At 37.5% G+C, this 13922-nt stretch overlaps 1 protein-coding gene across 5 annotated transcripts in view; it reads right to left on the minus strand.

The window, feature by feature from the left end:
• SPAST (spastin) overlaps positions 1-13922 on the minus strand; it is a 33724-nt gene that overhangs the window by 2110 nt on the left and 17692 nt on the right. For all 5 annotated transcript variants that reach the window (XM_068185352.1, XM_068185350.1, XM_068185353.1 and 2 more), the window contains 11 exons: positions 13434-13567; positions 13037-13130; positions 9714-9788; positions 8425-8496; positions 7827-7902; positions 7194-7285; positions 5430-5509; positions 4586-4628; positions 3902-3981; positions 2288-2358; positions 434-474 (listed from right to left, as the gene is read on the minus strand). In XM_068185352.1, the coding sequence (XP_068041453.1) occupies positions 434-474; positions 2288-2358; positions 3902-3981; positions 4586-4628; positions 5430-5509; positions 7194-7285; positions 7827-7902; positions 8425-8496; positions 9714-9788; positions 13037-13130; positions 13434-13567 (858 nt within the window). The remainder of the gene's footprint in view (positions 1-433; positions 475-2287; positions 2359-3901; positions 3982-4585; positions 4629-5429; positions 5510-7193; positions 7286-7826; positions 7903-8424; positions 8497-9713; positions 9789-13036; positions 13131-13433; positions 13568-13922) is intronic.

The raw sequence follows: 13922 nt of genomic DNA on the forward strand, positions 1-13922 counted from the left end.
TATGTAAAGATGGGGTGGAGGGGGTAGAAGTAATTTCACGCAATACTTCTGGAATGTCCTTGGGAACTAACACTGTGAGTAAATAAAAGCCAGGCCTCTGACATCATCAGCTAGGTAACAAATATTGCAGTTCAGTGTGAAGGAAAAGACAGAACAGTCAGCTGAAATGAAGAACAGACTTACTAACAGAAAAAGAAGTGCTCTGAAGCCTGAAAGCCAACAAACTACCCATGAACCTCTGACATCTGAGGACAGATCTTCTTAATCTCCATTTCTAAAGAATTTTCTTTAATGAAGAAGTGATTAAAAAGCATAATACTCCCAAAAGTTATCCTATTTTGTATGATACCACACATTAAAAAGGGACCTTAAAAGTTTCTAGTGAGAAAATATTCTATTCAAAGGGGAAAATACAGCTGCTAGAACAGCTTACCTCACTGGCAGACATGTTCTTCACCTGTTCTGGTTTTAATTCTGTAAAAATAAAGAGAGATGGGTGAATTTTGTAAGAAAACTTCCATTGCTTCTGACAAACAGAACATGTTAAAAGCGCTTCTATTCTGGAAAAAACCCCTGCAGCTAAAAATTATACCTTTCTGACTCAACACAGACTCCTGTACAGAAAGGTACATAGTGGTTTTGTCTCCTTCTTCCCCATTTATCAGCTCCTCAACCAGGCTGCTCCCACACTCAGTTACTGCAGATGCAGCACAAAGTGACAGCAGAATTATTCCTTCTTCCTAAAGAAGGGAAAACAGCACACAGGCCAACAGAGCTACCTCCCACATATTAATCGTGGTATCCACAACCTCCCTACTGAATTTCAGGAAAAAGAAGGTACAGTCAGCCAAGAACACTGAAATAAAATCAGGCAGGGCACATCACAGTGCTTCTTGCCCTATGCTGCACTCATGGGATCTAAACAATCTTGTATCATTCACCATATGGTTTTTTTGTAACTTGCAATGCTTTCATGGTATCAACATGTAACAGCAAACATTTTGCTATGAGAGCACAAGAAAAAGAATCTAGGCAGGATTGGCAAGGATAGTATCACAAAACATTTTCAAAAATATATTGTTTTATATGGAATACAGGAGCAAGTGAAAAATGTGTGGCACAATGTTACACGGTCTCTTCTTGAAATGGACTTGTGTGTGAAGTGAGTTGTCAGCAAAGTAAAGCATGCATACGTTATTAATTCCACCACTCTAAATAAATATATTCAAATTCTTAGGAGACACGATGCCTCTTATGAGAGCCATTTAATGCAGTTCTGTTTCCCAGTTATTATGCAGTATTGTGAAAGATCTGCTTTACAAATTCAGCAGCTGAAAGAAAATGGGTAAAAAACATTACATTCCAACAGCTGCTTTCAAAAGACATAGTGCACTGGCAAAAATGCATGCTTAGGATTTAAAAAATAATAACACAAACATACCTACAAAACATGAACAGACCTCTCCTCCCCATAAATAATTTAAGAGAGTTGCAACAATTTTTATTTACACATAATAGGCTGGTACTACAGAACACTTCTGCACTGCCTGCCTTTAGTACCTCTCTGTAAAGTAGGATAATATGTCTACAAACAGAAAACTAACACCAAATCTTCACAATCTTTTCTACATAAAAATCCTTCTACTGATCTCCACTAAACAAGATCAGTTCCTTTAGATGTGGTTACTGGACACATAACTAGCTAGTTAAATGGAACAAATAGAGGAGGTGTTGGAAAAAAGTATTCACATTAGAACTGTGAGTTTTTCCTAGATGGACATGTCAGAGAAAGAACAAGCATAACTCTAGTTCATTCACAGTTGTCATTTGGATCACAATTCAACATTAAGAGTTAAAAATATAAAAAGCTATGCCATTCAAACTGTATCTAGAAAAAACCCAAAAAATATCTTGTAACAGTTTTCCTTCCCTTAGACTTGAAAGAGATTTGACCCATTTATAAAGACAAGTAATGCAATCAGCAATTGTTATTCAAGTAATAATTTAGCTTCAACATAACTGACACCAGCCTCAAAAAGACACTAGTTAAAAACCCTTCAAATCAGTGAGAAACACTTCACACTGCTTTTCTCCTAGGACAAAAATTTTCTGTTTCACATGGTGAGATGCTGAAGGGTTTTGTGTAAGTAATCTTATAAAGATGCTGTTATGACGAACAGACTAAAATCCAATGTAAAAAGTTAAATTTCAGAGGTTTGAGAATTATAAAGATGCAAGAAAACATAACTCTAATGTCAATACCTCAATAAAAATCTCTGCAGCTTACCTCGAATGGGGCCAAGTGCTGCATCCTTCGCTAATGCAGTTAGGTCACTTCCAGAGTATCCATCTGTCATTCTTTAGCAAAGGAAAAAGTGGGGTCAAGGAGGAATGGGAAAAAACCAAAAACCTGCTTCAAATCACATCAATTTAATTGCAGATAATCAAAGTGTTACATAATCAGAAGAAATATTTCTTTGATGTTATTTTTCAAGTTTAATAAACCAGAAGTGTGTTCACTATAAGTGATCTTTCACAGATTAAATTTAAATTACAGATATTCAAGTCCCAATTAACATTCTAGGGAAAAAAAAAAAGGCAGCAACTAGTATTTTTAGATGAAAACTGATCCCAAGCACACTATTTCTCTTAATAGTATTCTGTAGCAGTAGTTTATCAACATTTGTCAATTACCGTAAAACCAAAACCTCAATTGTCCTGTACACTCTGCAGGAGCTGTTCAAGAATTAGACTTAATATTCAAGTTAATCAATGAAATACTTTGGAGAATAAAGGCCTGCACTGAACCAGGAAGCCACCAATACAAAATGCCAATATAAGTGAAAATTAGTAGCACAGGTTGCCTAAAGGAAAATTTAAAAACAAAACCAGCACCCTTGTAAGAACAGTGGCTAGCTGCAGAAACAAGAGCGTAGTCTTCTGGAGATCATAAAGTCTATTACAGTTTATAGAAAAAGTTGCAGAGAAAAATCACAATGGACGTTAACTAATTCTCTCTTTCAAAACAAAGAAAAATGGAAAAAGAAGCAGTTAGGATGCTCAACTTTTACATTTTCTCTAAACCCTTTGAGAAAAGTGTACTCAAGTTGCATTTGTAATTTGGTTCTTATATTTGCAGTCAGAATACTGATACTGTGTTTTTCCTCCAGTTAGCTATTATTGCAGCCTAAATGTGGCCTGAGCTAACAACCTTCAAGCACAGAGGGAATATTCAGTTGGATTACACATCCACTTCTGCAACATTAAGAGACTGACAAATGCTACATCCAAGACTGTACTAACCTCTGCTGTCCTACCACAAAGAGAAACAGACTGAAGTACATCCACCTGCCTCTCTTTGCTGTCTCACGCTCTGTCTTCACTCCTTCCTGCCCTGCTTTTTAGTCTGATCTCCTTCACACAAATTATTAGATTTAGATGACTAACAGTAGTGCTGTGTCAATCTCAATGACGAAAAACATAGAACAACTCCGTTTCATAACACGAGGGAAAAATTAACCCACATTTTACCAATAAAATTTGAAAGTGAAAAGAATCTGAAATTATCTAGTGCTTGCTCTGCTATCTTGGTAATACATTCAGCAAGCCTAGCATGGCACCAGCAAAGAGATCTTGCCTTTTATGTGCATTCTCCTCCTTCCTCCTCAAAGTAAAGAGCTGATGAGCATGTTTCAACAACAGAAACCTGACTGGGTGTATCCTCATATGCATATATAAAAACACTTTCATACAGCCTGACAGAGAACCATCTTCCCCAAATGCATGCAATTCATGTTATCGCTGTCAGATGATTTACATTAGTTACATTTTGAATGAATTAAACACCTGAATGAATGCAGTAGAAGAATATATTTATTTAGTATGGTTACAAAATACTTACCTAGCTAGTTGAGCCAACTCTTTTTGGGTTAATGGACTTCCTTGCTTGCTTAGTAGATTTTTTAGCAAAATCAATCTTGTCTGAAAAGAAGATAAAATTATCAGATGTAAAATTTGTTTTCATGGAACACTTAAAATTATGTTGCAAGAACAGAACTACGCTTTTGTCAGTTTTGTTTTCGTGCTTCACCAGTTTAAACTTGCCTATAGTGCTTGTGCAATTAGACTGCACATATCATCTCTTCAGAAGCAGAGACAAGGACTAGGTAAAAACAAGATCAAGAGCCTAACTACTAGTATCAAGAATAATTAGCATCTTCATCAGAAGTCCTGATCTCCTGTTGAACTGAAAAACATTAGGAAAATTACTTCCGTCTTTTGCAGTAAAACACTCTCCTTCAGCCAAATAAACATGCTCCTGTAAGTCCTACTTCAGACTTGCCCATGTCTGCCAGTCTGTAAGCAACACATCACTACTCAAGAAACACGGAGTAGCTACCACCAGATTTGCTATTAGTATGAGTGAAAAAAAATAGGCAAAAATTAAAATAGCTCCCAGAATTAAGCACAGTGCATATGGTCAGGGTGAGCTAGGAGTTAGTTCACGGAACTGTAATTATCCACGAGGGCAAGTTAAGAATTGCCTATAAGTGTCTTAAAAATGTGAGTGGAAAACAATACTTACTTCCTCGTTTGGTAAAGACACGTACACCCGTTTGGTGAACCGTCTGAAAAAAACCCAAACACGTACACATTGTTCACACTATTCTATAACTATTTAGCACATACTAATCTAACATGTGTTTTGGTTAAGGGACAAAATTCACTTTCATCATCAAATTCTAGAAAGTACAACTGGAGATTTTGAAAAAACTACCAACAACCAAACAAAAAATGTACAAGCCACTGGTGCCACCTTACACTTATCTGAAGTTATAAGACTCCTCCCAGAGGGGAAACACTCTTAAGACAGAAATACCACTGACTACCGGCAATGAAACGAAGCACCTCTTAATTTTGACACAAAAAAGTCTTTGGAATAATTTCTTCAGGCAGTGCTGACATATCTATTTTCCTCAACCAAGAATGAAAAGAGAATAAAGTATGAGTACTTTTAACAAAAAAAGTCCTAAGGCAAATCTACAGCAAGATCTGTAATTGCATGGGATGTCAGAAGACAATATTCACAGAGGAGAAATATTGGATCTGGTCAATCTGGAATACTGATCAAACTTTTTCCTTTATTTTGCCATTAAGATCCAAACAACAAAAAAGCAAAATACTAAATCCAAGAAATTTAAAAAGCACTGCCTTGATCTGTACTACTGTTTCAGACAATTCTAAGACAATCATGACTGTGCAGATACCTCTCAAAAGAAAAGAGTAAAGCCCCTCTTTGAGAGGTCAAATAATTTAGCCTTGCTGAATAGCTTTCACTTATTACAAAACTTCACCAAGATACTAAGCAAAGCTCGTTTTTCATAATGAATATCATCTTAGTGTATATTCAGAAAAAGCTGTTTTGATACCTGAGAACAGCATCATCAAGCTCCTGAGGCCTGTTTGTTGCTCCCATCACAAGTATTCTATCCTCTCCAGAAGACTGCACCTATATAATGTGAGAAGGCAAGCCAGCTCTCAGTTTACACAGTCTACATTAAGCAAAAATGCAACAAAACCAGTTAGAAACTTGCCATGGATTCACACTGATGGGATCTTTAATATATATATGCTTGGGGGTTTTTTCCATTAAGGTAGGTTTAAAATATTCCTGATAAATGTAAAGTCAAACCAGGAAAAGGTAGGAAAATCCTCCCCCCACCAAAAAAAAAAAATCTTTCTGGAAAAACCTGAGACTATAAAACTATAAAAGGCACTAGTCAGTTTAGCTGCCAGGAGATAATTATGGTAAAAAAGACTTTCTGCTGTTCTGGGGTTTTAACACCAAACACTGTTTTGCAGCCTATAGGGCGAGAATCAAAACTTTAAAGTGTAGCCAGAACCACAAATTCAAAACAGAGATCCATCGAACCCATGCCTTGCAGAAATCCAGTAATCAAAATAGGGTACAAAATAACCATAATAGCAAAAAGACACAGCAATTTCCTTCCTAATTCACCTCAGACCCAACTTTAGAGAAAACATTAGGCTATCAGAGACATTATTATTTGCTTAGTGTTCAATTCTTCATAGATTTAGGTTCACTGCTAGCATACCATGTTCAAAAGGTTCCCCAGAAATACTGTAGGACATAGTTACCCCCTAAATATTAAGTCAGCAAACTTTGCATTACGTTTTTTTTTCCATTTTTATTTTAAGGAAAATCTCTCCATGTGTGTGTAAACAGCCTCTCCATATCACTCTCACATTGCATTATTTGTCCTGATTTATTAATTTTGGAGTTTTCCCCAACCCTGCTGCCTCTCCATGTTGTCATCTGCTCCTCCTGTACCTCATTACTATTGCTTCACCACTGTAGCAACATTCCATCGTGCTAATGAAACACAAACTAAAATTATTCACTACAAGAACAGTGCTGTGACAGAAAAACACACTGATCTCATTTGTGCGCCCCACTACGAAATCCAGTTCCTCTTCCTGGGTATTGCATTCATGCCATTAAATACTTCTTACTGGATTCTGTCTTGTCTAGCTTATCATACCAAGAAAAACATTATAGCTCAATAAAAGGTGTACTAACACAGAAATGGACTTTTCTGATGTGTCAGAACTGTGTATACATGAGATACCTATATATATAAAATCTGAACTAGTCTTGGAAATCCTCATCCCTCAAGTTTCACCCATTGAGAGTGCATGCTTGTGACACATATTCCTTTGAAACCAAAAACCATTTAAAAGCCATTTAATCTTGTTTTGCTTTGCCAGAATAAAGAAAAGTGATTCATAAAGCCACGCAATTGCAATTGGATTCTACTCTCCGTGACACTCAAATGTCCCTCCTGCCCTGTAAGAACAGTTATCCTCACAGCTCCTTTACTACTGCCATCTGTTATCCTTCTTTCTTCTCTGTCCATAATCTTCCAAGACATTATTACAGCTCATCTCCAGATCACTATCTTTCAGTCCAGACTGCATCTTCCAGAATACCACAGTAAGCAGGTAGAAAATTAAGAACAAAAAAATCCCGTTTATCAATTATGGTGAGGTGGAAGGGAAGCTGAGCTAAGCCCCAGTAGCCAAACCCTTTGTAATTCACCTACAGGTTATACAAGCACCCACTACATTAGCCAGTTTAGCTAAATCAAACAATACCAAGACTAAATACTTACACCATCAAATTCTATTAAAAATTCTGTTTTTAGACGCCTGCTAGCATCATGTTCACCTTCTCGTCTTTCACACAAAAGGCTATCAACTTCATCTAAAAAACAAAGAAATATGTCTTAATTAAGCATACAACATCCAAGTGTTTGTATTTGCCTAAGCTCCTTTGCTAATATAAGGCTCCATTAAGGAAGACCAGATTTTTATTCTTTAGGAGACAGACAGATCTTAGCAAAGTTTAAAAACTTGCAGGATGTGTTGGCCTTTGAATAAGTAATGCCAAGCACAAATGAGAGGTGAAAAAAATAAAATCTTTCAGATGATAAACTGCTACTCAGGACAAGCAGAACATATTTTTAAGTTAGAAATTTAATGGACTTACTCGGTAAAGGCAGTACAGTATTTTTCTTTTAGAGACCACCTCTTCGCACTATTACCACCAACTAAATAACATAAGAGTAATCTAACATGCTTAATATGTACTATTGATTGGCCAGCAGGTCATATCAGAGACAGCTGTCCTGAGCTGCAGAATTACCCAAAAGAAGTTTACCCAACTATTCCAATAGTTAATTACTAATCTTTGGTAAGTAAGATTATTTAAGAAAGTAAATGCAAGTTAACATTTAAAGTCTTACCAATAAAAATTATAGAAGGTTGAAGTTCTCTGGCTACTGCAAACAGAGCACGCACCAGTTTCTCCCCTTCACCCACCTAAAATAACAAGAACCTGGTTCTGTAGGGGGTTAAAATTTTTACTACAAGACAGCTAACAAAAGGACCTACAGGAAATCTTGCTGGTAACTAACCACACTCAGTCCATTTATACATATTCAGAATATCACTGGTTCAGTACATACAATGGTATTGTTTACATCTTACAAGAAACACTACAACGTCTCTTATGATCACATCTGAATTAACCATCAAGAGATTTTGGTGTCTAAATTACGAGAGTGAAAGAGACTTGGGACCCAACTACTTCACTTTCTAAGGATGAAAAACCCGACAACCACTCATCAGCAATACTGCCATTGCTGAGCTGAAAAAACCTTTGACATTGCTTTATCACAAGCACAAAACAAAACTTTTTTTACTTCACAAGTCACTTTTTAAAAACTATGTTCATTATAGGCTAACAGTTCACCAAGGACTCATCACAAGACTCTGGCTTTCTTAAGCCCCAGTTAAAGCATGGGTGTTTTCAACTCAATGTAATTTACAGCCACTACTTACATATTTTGAAGTCAGACTTGCTGCACTGATGTTAAAGAAAGTAGCATTTGATTCTGCAGCAACTGCTTTAGCCTGGTAAAAGAGGGAAAAACAAAAGTACTTTTAAAAACTATCATATTGAAGATACTTCTCTGCATCTGTAGTGACCACTCATGTCCTGATGGACAGTTTTGAAAACTCCTATTTCTTCAAAGGGAGTACCTTGTAAATGGTACAGAAAACTTCTGTCCAGGTCACTTAAAAATGAGAATGGCTATGCAGCCAAATTAATAATTTCCGGACTCCCACAGACTGTTCTAATCCCATTAGCTCCATAGCTAACTACAATTTGCTATGGAAGAATAAAAGTCTCCATTTCCTTTCAATTTATCCTGAATAGACATGTAAGCCAGTTTTAACTAATTTAGGGTGGTAATTAATACATTGGTTGGATCAAGTCACATAAAAAAATTACAGTGCTTTTTCCCCTTCTTTATCTTTGCAAAAGCTGTTTTCAGAGGAAAGCTAGGGAAAATAATCAGTTGGAATGCTCATTCAGACTACCCTCTTCTTTAACAGTTTCACATATTCAAGAAATTATGATTCCCTGCTTAGAGAGTCTAATTTTAGTGATTAGCAATCATATTGCAGTATGTCAAACATAACAGATGAGCCTACATGAGCTGCTCTACGTTCACATTCCTGCACTTGAGAGCTGATCCAGCTCCAGTGTCAGCAGAGAGTGCAGCTGCAGCCACACCATGTGATGAGGACGACGACACTCGATGCTCCCTGGCTGATGCACAGCCACAGAGCTCCAGTTCCTTGGATCTAGCACATCAGGCTGAGAAAAAAAGCTCTGGCTAGGCAGTTCCACAGCTCTTACATTCTTTGCACAGCACCGTGCAAGTGAGACAATCCCTTTTTTTGCTACTGTGCTCCCTTCCTCATTTCCAAAATGTACTTCTAGTATGTTTCAGTGGAGAGCAGACAATTTCTGATTAATCACTGCTGTACAAAACAATTAACCCACTTCCTTTTGTGCTCTCTGAAAATGAAACCTGGACTTGCTGGTTTTAAGTTCTAAAATATTACATGTCGTAATGAAAATAATTGAAGAGAGATCAGTTTTGAGATTCCCTCTGCAAAATCCAGAGTTAAGAACAATTTTGCCCTTTTATATATAAAATGACACCGTAATACATATTCTGTAAGAATGTACAGTTTCTTAGTCCAAGCCCCAAACTGAAAGCCACCCCTTGTGGTTACATTTTAAGCCCAGGAACACATGCATGAATTAATTTTCTCACCAACATTGTCTTCCCATTTCCTGGTGGGCCAAACAGCAATAAACCACGTGCAGGAGCTCTCAGACCTGTAAATAACTGAAAAGGACATCATCTTAGTTATCATCAAAGACTTGAAAAAAATGTTGCTTTACCTTTGTAAGAGAATGGTTTAAGTCTGAGGACACTGGCTAGCACTGAAAATAACAGTAGCAGTGAGTGCCACAACAGTACAGGCTTTGAGAGAACTACACTCTGCTACTAACTTGACCCAATGCACACCACTATTGTTTCCCACGCAGCAGCTAAATTATGTTGTAATTGTTCTGTGCCTGGATGCACTGTGCAAGCAGTTTAAAACACTTTCCACATGACAGACTAGCCTATCAAGTTTAAAGCATCAATTCCAGTTAAAAAGGGAGCAATGCAGGTGTACAACAGGAGAGCTAAAGTAGTGTTCTTACTAATTCCAGATGGAAGAACTCCTTCATCTTTCCTTATTAAATGAAACTTGAGAAGACAAGCTTTCAACAAAATTACTTAAAATATTATTTAACCACCTACTTTCTCTGTGCTACTGACAGTCATCTCCTCTCACTTTGCACCAGATTCATCCTTCCTACCCTATAAAATTGCTCCCACCACACCTAGTGCAAGCAAGTCTACAAATTCTCACAGAACACATAACTTTTAGTTATTACTCTTGCCGGTTTTCTCTAGCACTTCCTCTTTACCCCTTCCCTCAAAAGTTTCAGAGTTTCTCTTTTGGTCTCACACTCACCCCTCCCTTCCAGCTTCCAATAATTCCAATAAACAAGCAAAAGCCATAGGAGGGTATCTCATATACATCCAGCACTGCCTGCAGGCATTTCTTTCCACAATATCCATGACAACAAGTAGCTCCATTTCCCGTGTTGTATTTCTGTCATGACTGTCCAACACTTGTTTTCTCTCTTATTTCATCATCCACAGCATTTTGTTTGTGCTTGACTCTAATCCCTAAAAGTAGTTACCCAGCTATCTACTAAGTGAACACTCCAGTGTTTCTGCTGTCCATGCTGCTTACCACCATGTGCATTTTTTGACTTCTTTTGTTTGATATAATTCTTGGGGAGTTCCACCAATTTTACACAGCCCAGATCAAATCTGTAACTCTTCCTCACCTTGATCATCACCTACAGTTCAGCTGCACTGACATATATTACTGAGATACACAAAACTTTTCAAGTTTTTGTTAACAGGCTAATTATACTGAACATGGTCTGAATTAACTGCTAGCATTTCATTAGCATCCTACCACTGAAATGGTTTCAGCCAATGTTTCCTGCTTATGTACCTCAACTTTTGCTCTCCTACAAAAATACCATTGGCTTGTTAAAAAAGATCTTGATCTCAAAACTCATTAAGATCAAAACTGAGCTAGTGTTAATTTACGAAGTATCCCTCTATAGTTGCCACATCTATTGTGTTCATTTATAAGGAATAAAACCAACCCTCTCTACTTCCAAGGAAAGTTTAAAAATTCATGGGATTCTCTGTCCTTATTACATCTCAGCCTACACCGAAGTCAGGCCCAATGCTAGCTACAGTAATATGAAAGAACCACATTGAAGGTACCACGTTACTGGAAAAGCTACTCCAAGCATCCTACCCAACTCTCACTGTTGGTGTCACTGAACAACACACTTGACATACTGTTGCACTGTAGTAACAGAGATGCCATAATGACATCTTCCTTCTGCATAACAACATCTGAGCACACACATTTGTTGCCAAAGCTTTTTTCTCCTTACAGCTTGTATTTCTGTGATGCTATGCCAGGTTTAAGGTTTCTTCCATATATGCTGCTTCAAAACCAGTAGCTGCATTAAGGGGAAGACCGCAGGGCAACTCCAGTCACCTGCCCATGTAACAAATGAGACCCACAAGCAAACAAAAAGTATAAATGGCAATTTTTCTTCAATAATCATAGAATCATAAAGTGGGGCTGGGTTGGAAGAGACTTTGAATATTATCTACTTCCAGCTTCCTTATCATGGGCAGAAACATTTTCCACTCCCCTTCTAATCTGGCTTTGGACAACTCCAGGATGGGGCATCCACAACTCGTCTGAGCAACCAGTTCTAGTGTCTCATCATCCTCAGAGTGAATAATTTCTTCATAATATCAAAATCTAAACCTATTTCAGTTTGAAGCCACTTTCCCTTGTTCTGTTACTACCTGCCCTTGTAAACAGTTCCTCACCAGTCTTCTTTTAGGTCTCCTTCAGGCATTGAAATAATGTAATAATGTCAGCCTGGAGCCCTCTCTTCGCCAAGTTTAACAACCCCAAATCTCAGCCTTTCCTTACAGGAGAGGTGTTCCAGCCCTCTGATCATCTAGCTGTTCCTCCTCTGGACTTGCTCCGACAGGTCCATGCCCTTCCCGTGCTGGGGACCCCAGAACTGGACACAGCACTCCAGCTGGGATCTCATGATAGCACTGCAGGAAATCATTGCATGCAATTTCTTCAAAAGTACTGCAACTTTTAGTAAGTCCAGCTTAAGAAAATGACCAATTTAATTTCTTCTTAAAAGTAGCTGAGAAAATTCCAGTAGTATGGAGACTAGGCCTGAATTTAGGCAGTCACAGTAGTTGAGGTACCATCTATGATAGGTAAAAGCCTAAATTATCAACTTCCATGCAGCCAAGTACTGCCCTCAAGTGTTATATATCTCAGTGTATTTGATTGTTCACTACACTTCTTTGCATCCTTTCCATCTGTGAATAAACTATTCAGTGTTTGACCAACATCCTGGCAGAGAGGATGATGGTCAAAAACAATAACGTTTTTCCAAACAGATAGTGCCACAACCTAATTTACCTACACAAATCTCTCCCATTTCACCCTTCCAGTTGTGGGCTTTGTCCCTTACATGGCCACATAGGGTTGGACACACAGCTTTAGCTATCTGGAACAGTCAGCCTGACAAACAGTGGGAAATTTTGTTTGTTTGCTTTTGTTGTTTGTTTGTTTTATGGGGTTGTGGGGGTATTATGGTTATGTTTTTGTTTGGGTTTTTTTTAGGGGTTTGTGGTTTGCTGATTTGATTTGGGCTTGAGTTTTTGGGGAGTTTCTTTTTTTTCTTGCTCCAGTCACTTTCAGCAACATTGATTAAGCAGAAGACAAGGAATTTCATGGTACTATTTTAACACATAAATCCTTTTCCAAGATGGCTAGGACCCCACAGCTACTCGTAGCAATCATAATCAGTAAAAACAGGATTCAAGAATCATAATTTCTTGTGTGAAGCACAGTACATTTCTTTAATCCTGCCACAGACTGATAACAATACCCAGTTGCTTACCTCAGGTCTAAGAGAAGGAAGGATAACAATTTCTTGCAAAGCTTGTTTAGCCAGTTCCTGCCCTGCAATATCATCAAATTTGACAGCTGGCCCACTAACAAAGAAATGGAATACTAATTAGTCTAACAATGAGATACTCTTTTTCAGCTGCAGCTGACTAATTTAATGCATTTCACTATTTATACAGAACCCTTTTGAGAAAAATCTACAACTTATATTGTTAAGTATTTTAAAACATTCTTTTGCCAAAGCAACAATAATAAAAACCCAACCAAAAAAATCCTCAAAAAAAAACCCAACAAAGTAGAAGTACTTATTTCATTCCAAGTGGACCAAGACTGCACTGAATGCAAAACTGATTTATTGGATTGAAAAGCCTAGTTTTCTTCATACTTACCTATCAACAACTTCATTTAGGATAAGATTAGCAAGATTGCTGTCCACATTTCTAAATATCTTTGTGTCTTTCTTTTTTCGAGGAGCAGTGGTAGGAGTAGAAGGCTTATTTGTTCTACTGTTTTTAGGAGCAGCCTGGAGAGGGGGGAGGAAAAAAAAAACCAAAACCAAAAACCCCAGATTAATACTTAGAAAGCACAGTGTTAAACAAAGTAAGATCTACATTTCATTTGCTCCAGTAAAACAGCATGTTAACAAACACCCAATATTCTACTGCTGTATTTTGCTACAAATCATACTATCATTAGTCAGCCACGAGTAGGATACCTTAGGCTCCAGTGGTGAAGGGTCTTTGGTTTGAGTTTTTTTGTTTGATAATTCATTTATTTAACTACAGTATTTTCCCCCAGCATACTCTGGCAATAAGCATCACAAACCATCTCAGGTTCTCAATACCTATAAGCAAGAACTCCTACTGCTGTAATACTTT

This window comes from Anomalospiza imberbis, chromosome 3, assembly GCF_031753505.1.
Source record: "Anomalospiza imberbis isolate Cuckoo-Finch-1a 21T00152 chromosome 3, ASM3175350v1, whole genome shotgun sequence".
NCBI lineage: Eukaryota > Metazoa > Chordata > Aves > Passeriformes > Viduidae > Anomalospiza > Anomalospiza imberbis.